At 33.6% G+C, this 17,730-nt stretch overlaps 1 protein-coding gene across 1 annotated transcript; it reads right to left on the bottom strand.

The window, feature by feature from the left end:
- On the bottom strand, positions 1-5,196 carry LOC149782649 (uncharacterized). Its single transcript, XM_089934146.1, has 4 exons — positions 4,836-5,196; positions 3,778-4,189; positions 3,281-3,393; positions 1-2,986 (listed from the first exon to the last, which is right to left on the bottom strand). The coding sequence occupies exons 2-4, from the start codon at positions 4,186-4,188 to the stop codon at positions 1,432-1,434; spliced, it is 2,079 nt and encodes a 692-aa protein (XP_089790272.1). The 5' UTR covers position 4,189; positions 4,836-5,196; the 3' UTR covers positions 1-1,431.
- Positions 5,197-17,730: the final 12,534 nt, after the last annotated feature.

The following is a 17,730-nucleotide window of genomic DNA, read 5'->3' as shown; positions in this document are numbered from 1 at the left end:
GACATTTAAAAACTTTATTGGAGAGTACATTTGTTGAATTAATTTCATGCGGACAATCGTGCAATTAAATTTGAAAGATGCAGACTGTCATGCAACAAGTAATTTTCACTGGATAATTTGTAACGCAAATATTGTGTTGTATTTCAATAAAATAAGAAAGACCAAATATTCCAGATATAAAAAGCTCAGCGAATACATGTGCATAACTTCAGTTAAGTACAATTACACTTCTACAGCTTAAACACGTGTAACGCAACATGTGTGAAATGACATTGAAGTAAATACAACTAAGAGATATGTATACAGTACATATGGCGTAGTTAATGATTTTATACAAGACAAAAAATACATACATAAATGAAATAGATTACAAGATCAATACATAATACTCTCACAATATACCTTTGGTTTTAAAATAACGTCTTAACATATCGTAAAAAACGCGCCGAATTGGATAAGAATTTGGATTTCAGTCTCACCAGGTACAGTGAGAAGTTACGAGATTTAAGTGGTTGTTTATTAAGTACCTTGCTACACTCCCTATCCTTAAGAAAAAGAGATTTTCTTGATCCCTCGCATCTTCTTAAATTATAAAAGTGGATAAGATATATTGAACAGTGATACAATTTGTACAGTGGATAAGATATATTGAACAGTGATACAATTTGTACAGCATTTCCATTGCTGTGTATTCAGTGAGGTAGCGGAAAGTCGTTAGAGCTTAAGAGAAGTTCGTTTGTATTTTCGTGCAATATCAGGCAAACAATATTTCGATGCTTGGTCACGATTCATAATCCTCTAATCTGAACGTTCAAAATATAATGACTTTTGTTTTGTGTTTGTTATTTGTAGTCTTTATATCCCATTATATATACCATATCCAGAGCTCGCTGATGATACATCTAAATCCTAAATTTTATCCCTTTTTCTCATATATTTATTTGACATGATCGTATATTGTATTCAATCTGATACATATCCATATATTTTGCAACGCATACATTCTATGCTACGGATCCAAAAGAAATACTGGGTCGTTCAAAGTTGGTGTTGTCACGAACCTAGTCTTCTAACAAAAAGTCGTAACAAGTATAATAAATAGTTCTGCTTCTTCCAGGTAGGAGGTGGGGGGGGGGCGGATAATTATGCATGAAAGTTTTGTTTTCGAATCTCACAGAAAGAATGACAACTATATTTATTTGATGAAGCAGGTTCACATACATTTTTAGCAATTGATAAATCTGCTTTCAGGCGTAAGGACGAATTTGATCCCATTCTATATACGTTCATAAGGGAACGATTGAGACAGTTAAATATAAAATTTGGTAACAAAGTAGTTCTTTATAACGTGCGAACAATGTATCACCATGATCTTAACAAACAAACCGGCTGAAGCATTTCTCTTCCAGGCACGGATACTATATATAGATTTTATCCCTTTACAAGTTTCGGTCCATGGATAGGTTTGTGAATTTTATGTCCTGATGGAAGAGGGCGATGTGCGGGTGGCTGTTTGGTTGGCCAGAACCAGTCTGTCTGGAAGTCGCAGTTGAAGGCAATTAAGATGTTTTCATATTTGACTTGAGGACAGGTCTTATCAGTGGTGAAATCCCATACGTCCATCACCGCATTTCCAAAGTCTGTTCCGTAATGTCTCGGGATGGCAGAAGTAAGTCGGACAGCTCCACTGCAGGGGCGGTATATATTCGAATTTGGTGCCTTACAAACAGGTCGGCACACTCTGCCGCATGAGTCGGTAGCTTGAATTAGGGCTAACGTGCTTTCCATGGCTGGGTTCTTCACTGCAATGTAAGCGGTGGATACTGTAATAGCTATACGACGATCAACGATGGCGTATTCCTTATACGTGCCATCGTAACTAAGACCTACAGATTTGATGTAGATAGACGAGATCCTTTTGTCACCCTCTGAACATTTCTCATATTTAGCGGGCTGTCCGTTCTTTAAGTGCTGATACACGTTGCTGTAAACGTTTGGGGCATATATATCGTAGAATTTGCTGATTTTGCCGTTGTAGATGGGATAGGAACCATAGCTTGTGTACTCTGGAGGCCTTCGGTAGATGATCTTCACTGGAATGTAAACCCACTGACGGATGTCACTCTTTCCGTTTAGACAATAGTGGTTTTGATAAGGCTTGTCATGCTCGGTATATAACTGAGTTGTGGGTGGGTGTGGACACGCAGTAGGTGGAGGTGATGTAACTGGAGCAACTGTGGTGCGCGTGACCTGATTGTTTTCCCACTCGAGTACTTCGGCCAGCGTTCTCGAGACGCAATGGGCGTTGTTACTGAAAATAACGCATTTGAGATATTTAGACCCACAGTCTGGGTTCTGTACGCTGCAGGTCGGTGGAGGATCATACTCGTAGATTTCAGCAGTGAATGTATTACTCAATCCATCTATCACCGTCATCTCAGCGAATCCCAGAGCCGCATCCGGTGCGTGCAGTTCTGCAGCCCCCATAGTGGTTGGATTCGCGGGGTAATCTGTCTCAATATTCACTCCATTTCTCCGAGAATTTATTCGGAATGCCTCCCAAACATAATCTACAAACGTGTGGTGATTCCAGAAAGCAGGATCTAATGGAGACGTTTGTAACATAGCCATCTGACCGTCAACCCATCTATGGATTCCATTGTGATGGAATTCCAAATCGCTCTCGATAGCTGAGTCGGCACCGCAGATTTCGCTCATTCTGGTCATTCTTGTCACGTTCACTATTGCTTCATCCGTCATAGGAGGTCCATCAGTCCCAATATTTCTTATGAGCGGACCAGCAGAGGTTTGCCATCCACTTCCCAGAATTCCACCGGACACTTCGCCAGATCCTGTTCCCAAGAAACGGTTAGTAAATAAAACGGTGCTGGTTGGTTGCTCCATCCTTGCCTCTAGACGCGAGTCCCAATAGGGGATTGTCACTTCTGCGAATTCGGGACCCTGAGCTCTTAGCATATTTTCATACCTGGTAAATAAATAAACAGATAATTGAATCAGATACAAATATTTACAGCAAATATTCAAGCGACAAGAAATTATATATCATATTACTGCATTGAGATTTAAACGTTTAATGCACATTGGTAAAGCAGAAAAGTAGATTTAAACAAACCATGTAGATTTACCCATGCGTTCTAGTACAAAATCATGAAAGGGATTTATTTGGAATCAACTTAATAAATCTGATCGGAAATTAAATGAAATTTAACCAAGTCGTATTAAATCTAAAACAATGGAATCAAATATTTTAAATAATTACATCAATAGATAAACTCTGTGCCAGCCGAAGAAGTTGCATCCTCCGTGAGCTGAGATGGATGTAATTCCGGTATGAAATTCTGCCAGTGCCTCGTAAACGTTCGGTGCTGTGGTCTTGAAAGAAAGAATGTAAAGATGAAATAAATGCTTAGATCGAATATTGCTTTATGCTTGTATGAAATGACCTTTGTGATACATTAAACTGTCTGTGAGGTCTCTGGAACACAGCCACCATATTCTACAACTTCACTCTTTAATTTCTTTTTATTTATCATTAATCTTCGTCATCATGTGATTTGTACCATTCTGAATAGTAGTATTATTGCTATTATTAGTAGCAGTAGATGTTTAAATATTCACAATATTAACATTGGCAGTAGAGATAGAAATAGTAGTAGCTATATTAGTAATACCGGCTTTAATCATTACCACGACCATCCCTGTTATTATTATTATTATTATTATTGCTGTTCTTGTTGGTGTTGCTGTTATTGTTACCGTGTTCGCTTTGGCTGCTCTAACGGCCCGGAAGTAAAGATCAAGTTCTCTCTCAGTCAACATTCGGATCTCCTTTCTCCTTCTCTTTGGTCCACTAGAAACTACTTGGCGCTTTACACGGCCAATATGATGGACAGATTGCAGCACTTGATCAGAAAGATAATGTACGAGTTCTCTTGTCCCAGTAGAAGCGTTTCTACCACCATGAACAATGCTATCATGCTGCCATTTATATACGTTCGTACACCACGACTGAATGGCATTAGACGGCGTATTCAACCTGGAGGTTTTATGTTGTGCTACGTAAAAGTTCCATGTTAGTTCATCAGGGACGTTTGTTTGTTCCACTGTTGCTCTGACATATGGCAGCAGGCTGATCATGACCACAGAAAGAAAGGAACAAAAGCTCATTCTGAAACGAAGAAAGTTAAAAATTAAACTTACGAATCTATATCATGTTAAAAACTTCAACTCGTGCCTTTTACTTGATTTTGCATGCAAATTACTGCATGTCCCATTTGTTGGTCACTTGTTTCGTCAGCTGCATCATGTGAATGTATTATTTGTATTCTACTTTTCAGATATGCGTTCATTGTAAATCACTTGTTTTCACTTCAATAGAACATCGTTTTTCACAAATAACAATCCGTTTTAACGGTGGAATCAAATGGCACTAACCTTAGAGAATCAACAGATGGGTTCTCCAGATGTAAAACAATAATGCTCCGAAGTTTCAGTTTAAATTTAGTTAAACTCAGGCATGTTCGAGACATTTGCTGAATAAATGACTATTCGACCATTGAATCTGCATGAGGTTTACCGGTTAAAACCAATTAGCGCATACATAATTGGGTAAAGTGAGAAAATTAGTTTGGCCATCAAAGAAGTATAATAAGCTTTGTAGTCAAGGTTATAGAACTAAAATTACAAAACAAAGTCTATATATAGGTGATTATGGCACTCAAAGGTATCAACTACAAAATATGGATACATGACAGCAGTGGTGAACGTTATATGGAGATAGCATGTATGAGTGAGTGTAGGGTTACAGCACTTACCTTTCTTTTAAATGTTACTCCTATAAAGTATATCTTCACTTAATCCAATTTCAGTATGGTCTTGTTTCCTTTAAAGTTATAAGCAGTGTATATACGCTAGTTCAAGTCAAAATGCCATCAAAATATGTCAAGTTTAGTCACACTTAGATTTCCTCAGAAATGTGTGTGTTATGAGTCCAAGCTGGTTTGTTCTGATTACGGACTTGGAGCAGAATATATTCTTCCCCACATGTCGCGGGAAGTCCTAGACTCGACCAATCAAATAATCTGAAGTTGACTACCTCACAAGTGATATTTCTTATTCATTCCATTAGACCAGTTAGACCCTAAAAAGTTATCAAGGCTATGACGCTTTCAGAAGTTACTGCCGTGATGGATTACAAACAATATGTGTTTGACGTAATCAACAACAACAAATCAAAATGGGAAAAACATGACACAGTGCTAATTTACTTCTATGACACTAGCACGGTCACGTGATTCTTTTCTTTGCTGGTTGCTTTCCATCACTTACATGGTCCTCGCGCAAAGGTTGTATAGTGTATTACATTACGGTTTTTGGATTGACATAGTGTCATAATGTGATTTGAAGCTGTTAAGTCGTAAAATAGAATTTTTGTATATACGCTTGATTATGAGACAAAGAAATTATATTTACTCTAGAACTACGGTGTGTATGTTTATACAGATATATATATATATATATATATATATATATATATATATATATATATATATATATATATATATATATATATATATATATATATATATATATACATACATTACATGCTTTGTGCGATACTTCAAATGCTGATTTTTATTTTCTTGGAGAGCCTTACATGCAGATATGCAAATAAATGCCTGTTTCCTTATTAGTCTATCAATACTACGTTTAACTAATGAATAACAATCAGCTGATCTGTACAAGTTCATCACAGGTACAAACTCTCAACACTGATTACTAAACAACAACAACAACCCAACCACCCCAAAGTCCGGAAGTAATATGCAAGAATTACTACTATTAGCCAGAAACTATCGAATGTAGTTTTTGAAATAAATGTAGTTACAAATTATATTGTTAAATATGCATAGTACATTTAGAATTGATTCATGCATACAAGCAAGCCAGTCAAAAATAAAATCTGTCACTTTTTTGTAGAAAGCAAGAAAGTCCAATAAAGTACAGGTGCATATATTTTATATTACTATTGTATTAACTCTATGATATGTTTACTTGTTTTATTTTCTTCCCTTTATCCTACATAGTATAGCGCGTAATATGTTTTCGCACTTTTAATGACTTTCTAAGTTGTTGTTTTTTCATGTACCACTATCAAGTTTCAAAGAGAGGATGAGTTACTTATTCAACTCTTTCCTGTCGAAGTTTAGGTGCTCTGACACACTGTTCAAGTCTAAGACAATTTCGAATACAAGACCATGAGTTCACTGCTAACAGCACTTTCCAGAGTACCGTGACTGGTTCAATATTCAAAAATGTTCTGAGAAGACATTGATTGGTTAAGTATTATAAAATGTTCTGAGAAGACAGTGATTGGTTCAGAATTTAAAAATGTTTCTGAAAAGACAGTGATTGGTTCAGAATGTAAAAATGTTCTGAGAAGACAGTGATTGGCTCAGAATTTTAAAATGTTCTATGAAGACAGTGATTGGTTCAGTATTAAAAAAAACTTTTCAGAGAACACAGTGATTGGTTCATTATTCACAAACGTTCCAAGTTTACAGGTACTTATTCAGGATTCCAGAATACATGGAATAATATAGTATGTTTTAGACGTTTTCAACACGAATCTCAGATTTTGCTCAAAACCCAAAATCATATCTGATTCTTGCGGTAAGTATTCATGAAAAAATAATCTCCTTAATAAACATTAGTCGCCAGTATATATATATGGAGTTCGTCATTGAGCTTAATCTCGATTTTCGTTCTCAAAATGTTTGGCGAATACCGATTCCAAAAACGTTCTGCCAAACATGTAAATTACTCTGTAAGAGATCAAGACGGCAAACATTGCATGAATTACGAAACGTAAATCCTCTTGAGTCTTGAAGTCTCTTTCAAAGTCCGAAACGTTCCATTAATTATACGAAGATACAACTGAATATTTAAGCAAAGCTATATTTGCAGAGTTTGAATAATTTACCTGTATTTCTTTCATAGAGAAACAAACATAACAAACAAAAGTAAATATACACTTATAAAACATCAGGTATATGTATAGTTTTTAATTCATAAATTATCAAGTAGCTTCCACATATATCAAATTACTGGTTGAAAAATTCTAATATATTTATTAGCGTTTTTTTATCCCCCAAATTTGACCAAAGGCTTTATTTTATCGATATTTTTTAAAAAGAGAAGACACATCCGATGAAAAATATTATAGAGGGATAATATTGCTTAATTTTATAAGAACGGGTTTCACTAGCATATTAAATCAAAGATTCTCCTCTTGTGCCATTAAATATGACGTTAATTCTGATCAAAAATTGTGTGTTTTAAAAGAATGATACGCTAGACGACATTTTTATAATAATTATTTGGATTCGAAAACTTCTTGACGCAAAGAAAAATGCTTATTGCCTTTATTCGTTTTAAGGAAACATTTGAGTGTATAGAAAGAGAAGTATATTGGTAAAAGTAGTAAATGACGAAAACACTTGGAAATGATAGTAACAAAAGATATTTACAACTAAATGCAGTAGTGTGTAAAACACTTAAACTCGAATACAGACCATTTCGATTATTCCCTGGAACTTCTACAAGGAGGAACCCTTTCTTCTTGACTATGTACGCTTTATATTCATGTCCAGGAAATTACATTTCAATAAGATATAGATGCGGATCTCATTCTGGAAGAAAATTCGATATGTCCTATATTGTTTTCCGATGATACAGTGATATTATCTGAATCAGCAGATTGGCTAAAAAATATTTTGGGTAGGTTGCATGCTTACTGAGTGAGATAAAATAGATTTCAAAATATTGATAAACAAATGTTATGATTTACTACAAGATTTAGAGACTAGATCATTCATATATGTATGAAGATGTGTCTCTAGACGTGGATAATTTTAACTTTTGGGACTTTTTTGTCTGTTTGTTGCGGGGGTGGGGGTGGAGGGTACCTGCAGAGGCTTGTTTCTTCATGTGCTGCAGATTCTATTCTTAGCAAAGGTGTCGACGTAATGAAAGTCCCTTTGAAAAATACTACAGTGTCCCATGAATGGGTAGAGGACATTTACTTTAAAAAGTCAATAACATATATTATTTCATCGAGTGGGTGCTAATACTTACCTTTTTCACAAACCAGATGAAATATATCCGTTATTCACTCGAATCAAACAAATTTTGTTTTTATTTGATTGAGCTATTTGAAATCTGATTGTAAACATTGCAAGAGGATTTTAGATGTTAAACTATCAACAACAATATATGCCTATATGGAGAATTAGGATGCTATTTCACTTTATGTAATTAGATATGCGCACATCATTTTTTACTGTTTCAAACTGCGAAACACAGTACATTGTATTGTTTAACTGATGCTCACCGATTGCGAATAGATAAATTATAAGAACGGTGTTTTTAATTTGCAAAATATATCACGAACCTCATGCGTTTTGAGAAATTTGGTATTATCCTAATTCATTCCAAAGAGATAGATGTTTATTGCATTTTAAACAAGACGTAATGAGTGTGATGAACCTATATATATATATATATATATATATATATATATATATATATATATATATATATATATATATATATATATATATATATATATATATATATATATATATATATATTCACCACACCCATTAAGTATCGACACTGCTGGTGAACATATCCGAAACGAAAGGCATACTAGAAAATGTGAACTTTCTATAATATGATATTTGGGCACCTATGTGAGCCTCTATGCCTGTGATATTTGGGCACCTATGTGAGCCTCTATGCCTATGATATTTGGGCACCTATGTGAGCCTCTATGCAAATTTTACCGATGGGCCCCGCCTAATCTATAGCTTACAAAATATGCGTGGGCCCCTATTATTTGCATGTTCTTGCTATATTGTAGCTACGCCCTGCCTATATACCTCTCACATAGAAATCGTATGTTGATCCTTATTGTTGGCAGAAACCACTTGTGTATAAACGTAGATCTCGATCTCGATCTCTCTCTCTCTCTCTCTGAGGGTTTATGAGTACATAAATTTTCTGTCGCTCTTACTCAGTCATGTATGCATTAATGTATTATATATGCGTTACGTGTTTCATTCTCCACGCACTCTTTGTTTGCATATGTCAAAACAATGTTCTAATATAGTACGACTGATTCTTTGTGTTTTGCCAATGAGATCTGAATAAGTTAATTCAAAACAAATGGACAAACGACAAGTTTTCTACTGAGTGATCGAAGCAGCTAAATATGTGTCTTTAAACTGCGAAATAAACTAAATATGTCTTTAATCAGCTAAATAAGCTAAATATGTCTATAATCAGCTAAAGAATCCAAAGATGTGTCTTTAATGAGCTAAAAAAGCTAAGTATGTATTTAATCAGTGAAATAAGCTAAATATGTCTTTAATCAGCTAAATAATCTAAATATTTGTTTTTACTCAGCAAAATAAGCTAAATATGTGTCTTTCATTAGCTAAATAAGCTAAATATGTGTCTTTAATTAGCTAAAAAATCTAAATATGTCTTTAATTAGATAAATAAGCTAAGAATGTCTTTAGTTAGCTAAATAAGCTAAATATGTATTTAATCAGCTAAAGAAGCTAAATATATCTTTAATAAGCTATATAAGCTAAGTATGTTTTTGATCAACTAAAAAATCCAAAAATGTGTCTTTAATGAGCTAAAAAAAGCTTAGTATGTATTTAATCAGTTAAATAAGCTAAATATGTCTTTAATCAGCTAAATAATCTAAATATTTGTCTTTACTCAGCAAAATAAGCTAAATATGTGTCTTTAATCAGCTAAAACATCTAAATATGTCTTTAATTAGATAAATAAGCTAACAATGTCTTTAATTAGCTAAATAAGCTAGTAATGTATTTAATCAGCTAAAGAAGCTAAAAATATCTTTAATCAGCTAAATAATCTAAATGTGTGTCTTTAATTAGCTAAATAAGCTAAATATGTTTTTAATCAGCTAAATAAGTAAAATATGTCTTAAATCAGCTAAATAAGCTAATTATGTGTCTTTAATCAGCTAAATAAAATAAATATGTCCTTAATCAGTTAAATCAGTTAAATATGTCTTTAATCAGCTAAATAAATTAAATATGTCTTAAATCAGCTCAATAAACCAAATATGTGTCTTTAATCAGCTAGAAAAGCTAAATATGTCATTAATTATCTAAATAACTAGATATGTCTTTAATCAGCTAAATAAACTAAATAAGTCTTAATGTAGCTATAAAAAAACTAAATATATCTTTAATTAGCTAAATAACCTAAATATTTCTTTAGTCAGCAGAATAAGCTAAATATGTCTTAAATCAGCTAAATTAGCTAAATAAGTCTTTAATCAGTTAAAGAAGCGAAATATGTCTCTTATCAGCTAAATAAACAAAATATGTCTATAATCAGCTAGAGAAGCTAAATTTGTCTTTGATAAGCTAAAGAAGCTAAATACGTCATTGATCGTCTAAATAAATTAAATATATCTTAAATCAGCTAAATAAACTAGATATGTCTTTAATCAGCTAAATAAACTAAATAAGTCTTAAATTAGCTAAATAAGCTAAATATATCTTAAATCAGCTAAATAAGCTAAATATGTCTTAAATCAGCTAAATAAGCTAAATATGTCTTAAATCAGCTAAATAAGCTAAATATGTCTTTAATCAGTTAAATAAGCTAACTATGTGTCTTTAATCAGCTAAGTAAACTAAATATGTCTTGAATCGGGTAAATAAATTAAATATGTGTCTTTAATTATCTAAATAAGCTAAATATGTCTATAATCAGTTAGAGAAGCTAAATTTTTTGTCTTTAATAAGCTAAATAAGCTAAATAAGTCTGTAATCAGCTAAATAAGCTAAATATGTCTATAATCAGCTAAATAAACTAAGTATGTATTTAATCAGCCAAATAAACTAAATATATCTTAAATCAGCTAAATAAACTAAATATGTTTTGAATCAGCTAAATAAACTAAACATGTCTTTAATCAGCTAAATAAGCTAAATATGTCTTTAATCAGCTAATTCAACTAAATATGTCTTAAATCAGCTAAATATATACTTTTAATAAACTAAATATATGCCATTAATCTTGCAACAATGGAGAGTAACCTTTTCACATTTAAAGTGATAAATCATTGACTGTCTCCTCTTAGATCTCTTCGCCCACATATTAATATTAAACACTGTTTTACTGGAGATCAGTCTATACTGAAATCCGTAAAATAATGTTTGGCGTCTGTATAAGTTATTCCTATATATTTTTGTCTTGTTCTAAGTATTAGCGTTTTGTAAATTACACAACAGGTAAAGAAAACCAAGTTTTGACAAAGCAACATATATGGAAGAAGTATATCATTAAATTTCATATCATCAAATGTGTAAATAAATGAGTTATGATATATCAATGACATATAATTAACTGCGAAATGTCCAGGTAATATTCAATATACGTTAATGAAGCGTGTGTCATAACGTTCATTGGTCTTTATGCGAAAAGACCCTCATCACCATCTTAAATTTCAATCAGTTTTAAAAGCATATATAGCCCGGTAATGCGCTCGCGCGCGCGCGTGTGTGTGTGTGTGTGTGTGTGTGATTTCGGTTTTTAACGTAGCTTTTAAAACAATTCAGTCATATCGATACGACGTCTACAGTGTGGCAGTTTATAGTGATGTCTAGCACTGTGGAAATCATACCGCAGACATGTATCATGATGTCAAACCCAGGCACATTATCCTGACACCAGTCCTAGCACTAACCTCTTACGGCTGAGCGCCTAGCGAGGCAGCTGTTAGCACCATTTTTGTATGAGTCTTTGGTATGACTCGTCCAGGGTTCGAATCCGCGAACCCCCGCATCCGAAGCGGACCCTCTAACCACTAGGCCCGGTAATGCAGTGGTCGTTTTCCACCTTAGCAATGCATTTTTGGCAGTCAGTTGCGTCTGAAGCTTTCCACTGTTAAGTTAAACTTAAAAGTTAAAGTTAAAGATAAATAGTCAAGTTAACAAGAGCAGGGTTGTGTTTTGCCCATTGCCTTTGCGTCCAACTGCCAATTCTCCGTCAATGAATTTATTGCAAACGGCTTTTAAAAAAATCCCTACTTTCATACTGAGGTCTGAAACATGCCAATGCATTTTTCTGAAGATTTAGGCAATATTTAGTTGTGATGAACATTTTTGTTTCCGGTTTACGCACGTTTTGCGCATGTTTTACGCACATTTTACGTACGTTCTACGCATTATTTCGTTGATATCAAAATCATGTCCTGATTCTCTAATTGACGAGGACATTTTCTAATGTCATTGGTTGCATACGATCTCCTTACATAGTTGCCATCTGAACAACTTTAAATATGGCTGATGTCAGTATTATAGTTCTTTGCAAATGAAGATATACTTGATGAATCTAGCATGAAGTGGCAAACTTCTGCATTTTCACACATTCATTAAAGTTTCATACCTCGTGCAGGTGGGGGATGCAGAATATGCCGGATGTGCTCATGGGCGTACACATAATTGTTTCGGGGTGGGGATCGTGTACAAGCCATAATGGGGGCGGCAAAAGCACAGGAATATTTCAAAACAATTTAAGCATGTCGTAAGAGGCCACTAATGGAGGCAGGAATTCCAGTGGTTACCGCGGTTGTTGTTGTTATTGTTGTTGTCATAGGGTTTAATGCCATTTTTCAGCACACGATAGGGTATACATGGCGGCCAGTATTAATGGTGGAGGAAGAACCCAGGAAAACCCCGGAAAGAACCACCGACCCACGAGGAGCTACCGGCAAGCTTTCACACATATCCACATTTGCCGAGCCCGAGACTCGAACCCACGCAGTCAGAGGTGAGATGGCAGTGAACCGTGACGGAGAGCGCTTTAGACCACTCGGCCACTTGGGGCCCCCGGTTATCGTGGTTCCCGCGCTAGACTCGGTTTTAGTAAAATTCGGCATCAAATAAATGATATACATAGCAAACTGTAATGATGATAATAAGTTATATTAAACTTCATACCTAAATGGACTAAATCAGATAATTGACGAGGATATGAAAATGACAAATGTGCATTAATGTTGCTATGAGTGATGCAGCTTGGTTAGCAAATTAAATGTTAGAACGAGGTAAAGGAATGTGAATTCGTTAGATGTTACTGATGCCCAGGCTCTTTAGCACTTCTTTTCAAAATGAAAGTAGATTCTAACAGTTTACTGGCACGGATAGAAACCTGAATATCAACATACATTTCAAACATTTTCAATTCTCTGTTTTGACAACTGATATGTTGCGTTATCTTAATTGTATTTATTTACGGTAAGTATGGATGTATGAATGTAATACTGAAAACGACGTGCATCATAAGATAGTAGATTTCGTTTATGTCGGCCTTACCGTTGTCTTTGAGTGAAAGTTATTGACATTATAATTCAGATTGGTTGTTTATCTGCACATAGAAGGCACCATGATGGAAGCTTGCATAACAGCCCAACGTTGATGGATTTATCTTGTAGCTGATGCCAGTGACAGCGGAAAGACGATTTAATACAATAATATCAAGTTATGAATAAATTCAAATATCAAACCGGTGTGTATTCTTAGGAATACTTGTTTGTTTTATGCCGTACTTTTGTCCCACAGAGTGTGATACGTAAACTGTCATGATATGTGATGCTTTTACATAATCTTCAATTTAAAAAGAATGATGGATGTTAAGGTGCATTTTCAGCCTAAAAGTGAAATGTCATAATTATGCTGCCGTTTAACCCCAATACGTTTATTTGCTGATATAAATATTTAGCAATAATAATGGGCCTGAATTTGAGCTAAAATATCATACTGGTTTTTTCAATTTCATTTATTTGCCTTCAACAAAGGTTTATTTCCGCTTCATAACAGAAAACAATAGCATAAACAGTGTCAGAAAACAGTTTAAAATTAAGTAGTTAAAAGGATTATGTTTTAATTTCAAATTTCAACTTTTGACCTTTCCTCTTTCATGAACCAAGAGCGTAGAATAATTTTATCTTATGGAATGCACTAACAAGAGATCAAATTCGTCAGGGATTGACTTAGATAAATGCAATAAACTGACTAAAACAGTGTATTTGTTATACTAGTTTTGCACTGTTTGAAGTCAGTTTATTGCATCATTCGTGACTCCTAGTGTGACATTAAAACATCAAAGTGCAAAATTCACATTTCCAAAATCTATCGCTGTACCAAGGTTTAAATAATTATTATTAAGTTCTGAAAAATGAACAAAAGAAAATACTCTTTAAATCAGTTATGGCATATAGCTATTTGACGTCTACACTACCTCGAAAAGCTATACCAGAACGTGAATTAATACAAGTTTTTGTGTGGGCTCTGTGTGTGTGTGTGTGTGTGTACGCGCGCGCACGCGCATAATATTTTAGTAAAATTTATTTATGGAAGCATATTTAAATAAGGAACTTAACATGAATAACTACTGAGGCCTTCGGTCGAAGGAAGAGGTTTTATTAGTGTTAATGGATATCGTACAATATAACTAAATGAGAAACAAATTCAGTATTATACTAAACTATTATAGAAAACGGTTTATACACGTCAGCTATTTGAGTAAAGGACATTGTTTCTATAATTAAATGACCTAAAATATGTTTACATACACACCTAACAATTTCTTTATTATAAAGACACACACACACACACACACACACACACACACATATATATATATATATATATATATATATATATATATATATATATATATATATATATATATATATATATATATATATATATATATATATATATGGGGAAGAAGCATATTAGCGTTCAAAATAGGAGGACTTCAACTGACTCGCAAAGAAGGTAAAATAAATCTTTCTAACAGAAAGCGGATATTAATCAAAATGTAGTTAATTATATGGGACAGTTGGAAGCCTGATTAACATTTCTGTACTTTGTTTCACGTTTTGACGTCGTATGTGAGGTATAGGTCAAATGAAAGTATATGATGATCCCATTTTAGATGACGTATATATGACCTTTTATTCTTTGTAACAAATGGTAGACGTATATAGTTACTAATTTATCATTAATGCGAAATATCCTGTTCCATCACCGGCCTGCATTTTTCTTCGTTTGTTTTTCACATCGTAAACCTTCTGAAGGAGTGGTTGAATTAATGTAACCGCTATTATTCTTACCTTTACTAATTGTAACCATCAGCAATAAAAGACATATAGAATTACAAATGAGAATATGCCAAATATATTTATGTTCCTAAAAACTTTAAGGTCGATTTCTAAGAAACCCCATTGAAAAGGTTAAACAATTTTTTTTCGCACAAGACAAGTTACGTTGACATCTGTTTAAAACAACCATCGCTGTGCAATGTACAATATGACATCTTAAAACAGGATTCTGCTTCGGATACGACTATTTCTACAATAATTTGGCTTGGTAAATCTACCCAAAATGGCTGAATTAGTAAAGTTACTGATTAAAGAAGGCGAACTTAATTACCTATATATTGCCAGTCACTACTTTAACTTTTACGACTATACTATTTGGTGTTCAATGGGCCTTTGGAATATATATGATAAGCACTGACCTGTATATAGGTTTCAGATAATATCAGGTTTAAGGAACAGAGTCCACCATGGCAAGCGAAAGGATTGCACACGCCATTACGCAGCCATGCAGGCTACCTGTTAGTTTGGACCAATATTCAAAGGCAATGATACGATATTCAATACAAATTTATGAACACACCTGTAGAAACGTTATTATGAAGCTGAACAAATTCATTCATAGTCAAGTAACAGAGTTTTAAACGCGATTTTTATTGGAAAAAATTGGATACGAAGTATTGCATAATTGTACACATTTGATCGTCCGGTATGTGGATGGTTCTTCGCAAGATGTTTTTTTTTCTTCAAATTTCAGGCTGATAAAGTTGTATTCGAATCTACTTTCAAATTCAGTCATTGGTACGATTCGTATCTGTATTAACTTCTTCCAACTGAAGAAAAGAATTAATTGTATCCATGATATTGGTTGAGAAAAAAAAATTAATATCTTGACAGGAAAAGGAGGATACCATACCCACCCCAACACCCCTCTCCTCCATCCTCCATCCTTTTTACATAGGTTTTTATAGTTTCCTTATCAACAATCACGATTTTATATATATATATATATATATATATATATATATATATATATATATATATATATATATATATATATATATATATATATATATATATATATATATATATATATATATATATATTTATGTGTGTGTGTGTGTTCATTGGAGATGTTAGACTGAATTGCTACATACGATGGTCAATAGCCAGGCTGCACTACGGTGTTTTACCCACATTTAAATGATTAGTACTCGTGTATTACCTATGACACTTTGAAGAAGAAGAAAAATCTGATGTGGCAATAAATGGTTGCTATATCAACAATTGGTAGAGCAGGCAGGTTATGATAAGTGGAGCATGGCTGCACAAAAGGTCTTATCGTTTATTATCTGTATGTCGCCTGTCTGGATTTTGGCATTGTATTTTGTTATACGCTCCATGAAGCATATTAAACTATACTAGTCCAAGAGGTACCTTTACTTTTAGTCAGAACAAGATAAGTAGGGTACTATTCTAGCAAGGAGTACTTTCATTTGATATAGAAATCAATAAATGCCCTCATCGTTTTATGATTGCAGAAGAAAAGATCCAACTATTTTTTTATTTACTCTATTTCCCAAGTAAAATAATTGTGGTAATGTTTTCACATTTGAGCCAGAATGTCACAGTAGCAGCTTCTAATGAGTCTGGTACACGTCTAATGAGTCTGGTACACTTCTAATGAGTCTGATACACTTCTAATGAGTCTGGTACACTTCTAATGAGTCTGATACACTTCTAATGAGTCTGGTACATTTCTAATGAGTCTGATACACTTCTAATGAGTCTGATATACTTCTATTGAGTCTGATACACTTCTAATGAGTCTGGTACATTTTTTTAATGAAGTTAATCCCTCATATCATATTAAAGAGTAACACAAAAAAACATCACCAACAAACATCCCGTCTATTTACAAGTCTGCTACTTCTGTACACCGGATGTGGTATACCACCAATCCGTTATTTAGAATGCAAATGTACAATTAGCTGCCAACCAGTCTATAGTGTTTTGCATATAGTCTGCTCCTGTGATGGTATACCGGGAATCAATTATGTACAGTAATAAGTGTAAAATGAGCTGCTTATCAGTCTGTAATGTGTCTTGCAATTATAACACTACATTTTACCTGGTACCTTTTAACTATGGGGCATGTATATTAAGATAGACATATTCACGTGATTTTTTTTACTATTATGACGCTTTCAAGAAATCAATAAAATAAAAACAGATAATTTAAACTCTGTTGAAATCAACTAAGAGCAAACAGAGGCAAATTATAAAACTAAATAGTCACCACCATTATCTTTGACTTTCCATTCAGTAAGTTATTTTATGTCATATCAGTTCAATAGTGTGTTCGCATAAGCATGTAGATTCTTATATATATATATATATATATATATATATATATATATATATATATATATATATATATATATATATATATATATATATATATACGAATTCCGATGCACGCATGCGGT

This window comes from Sinohyriopsis cumingii, chromosome 15, assembly GCF_028554795.1.
Source record: "Sinohyriopsis cumingii isolate HCF-2022 chromosome 15, ASM2855479v2, whole genome shotgun sequence".
Lineage (NCBI taxonomy): Eukaryota > Metazoa > Mollusca > Bivalvia > Unionida > Unionidae > Sinohyriopsis > Sinohyriopsis cumingii.
Note: the sequence above shows the minus strand (reverse complement) of the source record. Positions and strands in the feature narration are given on the sequence as shown.

Excerpts from the sequence above, each read along its gene's own strand:
- LOC149782649 (XM_089934146.1), bottom strand. The coding sequence starts at position 4,188 with ATGAGCTTTTGTTCCTTTCTTTCTGTGGTCATGATCAGCCTGCTGCCA. Across the intron at positions 3,394-3,777 it reads GAGCAGCCAAAGCGAACACG|ACCACAGCACCGAACGTTTA; the intron begins GTAACAATAACA and ends CTTTCTTTCAAG. Across the intron at positions 2,987-3,280 it reads CACAGAGTTTATCTATTGAT|GTATGAAAATATGCTAAGAG; the intron begins GTAATTATTTAA and ends TTTATTTACCAG.